Genomic DNA, 3160 nt, shown 5'->3' with positions numbered 1-3160 from the left:
TTGCAACGGCTTCTTGTCACCCCTATTTGTCTTCCATATTTGTTGACGTTCATTGTACACTTGCTTCACATTTGTCATGCAATGTGGTCTTTGGTTCTTCAAATGTATCAAAATATTTCTTGGAAGCATCTTGCTCTTGGTCAAGTCACGTACAATCTTCTTGTCGTCCTCCTTTAATCTACCGGCAAGAATGTGTCCTTCTAAAGCCGGCTCCATGGGATGGTTGTGAACTCCATTAAGAATGTTCAATCCCCATTCCTTTGTTTGCTTACTTTGATATCCACTAATCATGAATAAGCAACCGCATTTTCTTGAGCCCGTTCTCGCATGCTTCAGTTTTTTTTCGGAACTATGTGAGTTCCACTCCTTTCACACACTAGCCGGAACATTGGATTGATCAAGCTTGATCTTTGTGTGACAATTGTAAATCCCGCCTTATTTGCTTGTTGACGCACCCACTCAAGCAATTCATCTCTATTTTTCGACTTAACGTCGTCTGAAAAAAACTTAGCCGTGTCGACCTCGTGGGGTTGAAGTGGGAGTACACCGGAGCCGCCAACATACTTTGAAGCTTCAACATGGACGGAAGCTCCATCTATGTTTGTTTTCGCTTCAACATTAGGCGGTTTGACATCTCCGGAATTTTCGACAAAATTTTGTTTTGTCTCTCCCGGGACATCTTTCGCATTCTCTACCATTACTATAATTAAACAACACATAAATATGAATTAACAACTAAGTAATGTATAAACATCAATGCCATAATGAATTAAAACAAAAAAAACAAAACAAAAAAAAAATTTGAAAATTTGGCAGTAGCTGCCATTTTTTCGTTGTGAAATTTTTCACCAAGAGTTCCTCGGTACCTAACTACCGAGGTTTTCCTCGGCGCTAAACGACCGAAGTTTTCCTCGGCAGTTAACTGCCGAGGATTCCCATGACAGGGTTCTACGTAACTCACGTAGATACCCATAAAATAATAAAAAAATCAATTGAATAAAATGCACAATACCTGTTTTTTTACGTCAAATGTGTGTTGATACCTCCTATGCTTGATGCTTGAATGATTTTGGATCAAGGATTGATGGAAAAAATATTGGATTTTTGGATTGGAATGGAGATGGAAAATGAAGTTGATGAAGAAAATAGTGTGTAGGGGGGCAGGTGGCTGTTTCATCTGATGAAACATTCCCTCGGCAGTTAACTGCAGCCGGATTTCAAATTTCTCGGCAGTTAACTGCCGAGGGGATAAAATCGTATTTTACTGGTGTGGCACAGCCTTATCACATGTGGGAACAGCAATTCTCATATAATTTTCCTTAAAAAAACAACTTACACGTGCAGACGTGCTTATCATATCTGGTAAATGCAAAATCATGTGTCACAAAAGCTATCTTGTCAGAAGAACATTCAGAGAATATATATCTTCTCCAATCATGTACTCTTTCTAATTCTATATATATACTTTTTCCTCAAGGGATTATAATTATTTCAGATAAACAAGAGTATATACTATATAGGGTTAAAATAATTTTCTGTTACATGGGATTTTGGTGATACATTCAGTTACTTTGGGATTCCCATGTAATATTCCAAATATTTCAGAGCTAAATCACCTGTTGTATTTAAGAGATGAAACTAATTAAGATATCAAAGTATAATATATTTCGTTAATTAGATAAACATTTAAAACCTTTGCCACACAAGTATTAATTTAAGAAAATAGTACTACCATATATTGAATGTAAGTGTAGCATAGGCGACAGACACTGACATATATCAGACATCGAAAACACCATTAATCTAAAGCGTCGGTGCTGCGTAATTTCTATGACCATGAAGAAACCAAAATGATACATAGCCGCGTAAGAAAACCAATATTTTCAGTGATCTTCTATAAGAATTACACATGAATAATTCTATTACTTACCATGATTAAACTAATTAGCTTAAACAAAACAATAGGAGAGTGGAATTCCATTCCAATTATATAATTTCAACATATATATTCTTCCTAGCTAGCTTATTTATGGCAATAGACTATGGTGCATGTGCTTCACAATATGCAGCAGCTAGCAAATCACTAATAAAAATTCTCTATTTAGAGAACTGCTTTAGAGACCGATTTAGCGACTGATTTTTCAAAATTGATAAAGTTGTTTCGCCAAATTCTTTAGCTAAGATTCATAAATCTGATCAACTGTATCCAAAAGCCACTGAATGTAGGTCCTCAACTTCATCAAATCCCCATGTCCTCCTGTTTGTTTCCATGGAATTAGAAGTACTTTCCTCAAAGCTAGAAAATGAAGTGTTTTCTTCAATGACTCTTGAATTTTCATAATTCCTCATAGGGTCTAGATCCATGTTGAGAGTATTGTTCCCATAATATTGTGTTGTTAAGGAAATATTAGACAAGTTATTAGTAATAAATTCTTGCCCAAGTTGGTGATTATTGGAATTTTCCACATGGAACCAAGTTTGAAGATCTTGAGGGAGAGTAAGAGAATTAGATTTTTCATTAGGGTTTTCATTGGTAGATGCATTAATGTGACAATTTTGTGCTGCTTGTTCTTTGAGATAAGCCAGTTGTGTTTGTAAACTGACCACCTATAAAATCAAAATCAATTGCACTTTTTAATTGATAGTATACAAGCATAAATTAACTTTGAAATTTTCAATCACAAATTATTTTTTAACCTTGTTTTTTTAATCTTGCTTCCTAAATAGCTTATTTTTTAATCTTGATAATAAAAAAATAATGAGAAGGAAATTAAGAAACCTGTTGTTGTAGGGCAAAAATATGTGAAACACATCCATAAATAGGATCTTGAAGTCTAGCTTGAGCTTCATAAGAGATTGTAACAGCGGCTTCGCAGCGATCACTTACAGGGAGATGAGCAAGAAGCTTTGAGACATTGCTTGCACCAAAAACCTTATGAATGGCTGAAAAATGTGTAGCACCTTGTTCATGAGAAAAATAAGGTGCAAAAACACAACCTCTTATACATTTTCTTCTCAAAAATTTGCAAGCTCCACAAGGAGAACCAGAAGACACAGAACTAGAACCAGCCATCTTAATCGATTAATTTATTGGCCTTTAATTTGGGGTTTAGGTTTGTTTCTTGCTTTCTTAAGCTTTGTGCAAGTCATAATCATTTAG

General features: G+C 35.1%; 1 protein-coding gene across 1 annotated transcript; it reads right to left on the bottom strand.

The window, feature by feature from the left end:
* Positions 1–1713: 1713 nt before the first annotated feature.
* LOC25484301 (LOB domain-containing protein 29) lies at positions 1714–3160 on the bottom strand. Its single transcript, XM_013613076.3, has 2 exons — positions 2780–3160; positions 1714–2607 (listed from the first exon to the last, which is right to left on the bottom strand). Exons 1-2 carry the CDS (start codon positions 3071–3073, stop codon positions 2197–2199), a joined length of 705 nt encoding a protein of 234 aa, XP_013468530.1. The 5' UTR covers positions 3074–3160; the 3' UTR covers positions 1714–2196.

The sequence above is a fragment of the Medicago truncatula genome, chromosome 1 (assembly GCF_003473485.1).
Source record: "Medicago truncatula cultivar Jemalong A17 chromosome 1, MtrunA17r5.0-ANR, whole genome shotgun sequence".
Lineage (NCBI taxonomy): Eukaryota > Viridiplantae > Streptophyta > Magnoliopsida > Fabales > Fabaceae > Medicago > Medicago truncatula.
This window is presented reverse-complemented; position numbering and strand designations above follow the sequence as displayed.

Coding starts and splice junctions, on each gene's coding strand:
- LOC25484301 (XM_013613076.3), bottom strand. CDS start 3,073: ATGGCTGGTTCTAGTTCTGTGTCTTCTGGTTCTCCTTGTGGAGCTTGC. Junction 2,608..2,779: donor TTTTTGCCCTACAACAACAG/GTTTCTTAATTT, acceptor TTGATTTTATAG/GTGGTCAGTTTACAAACACA.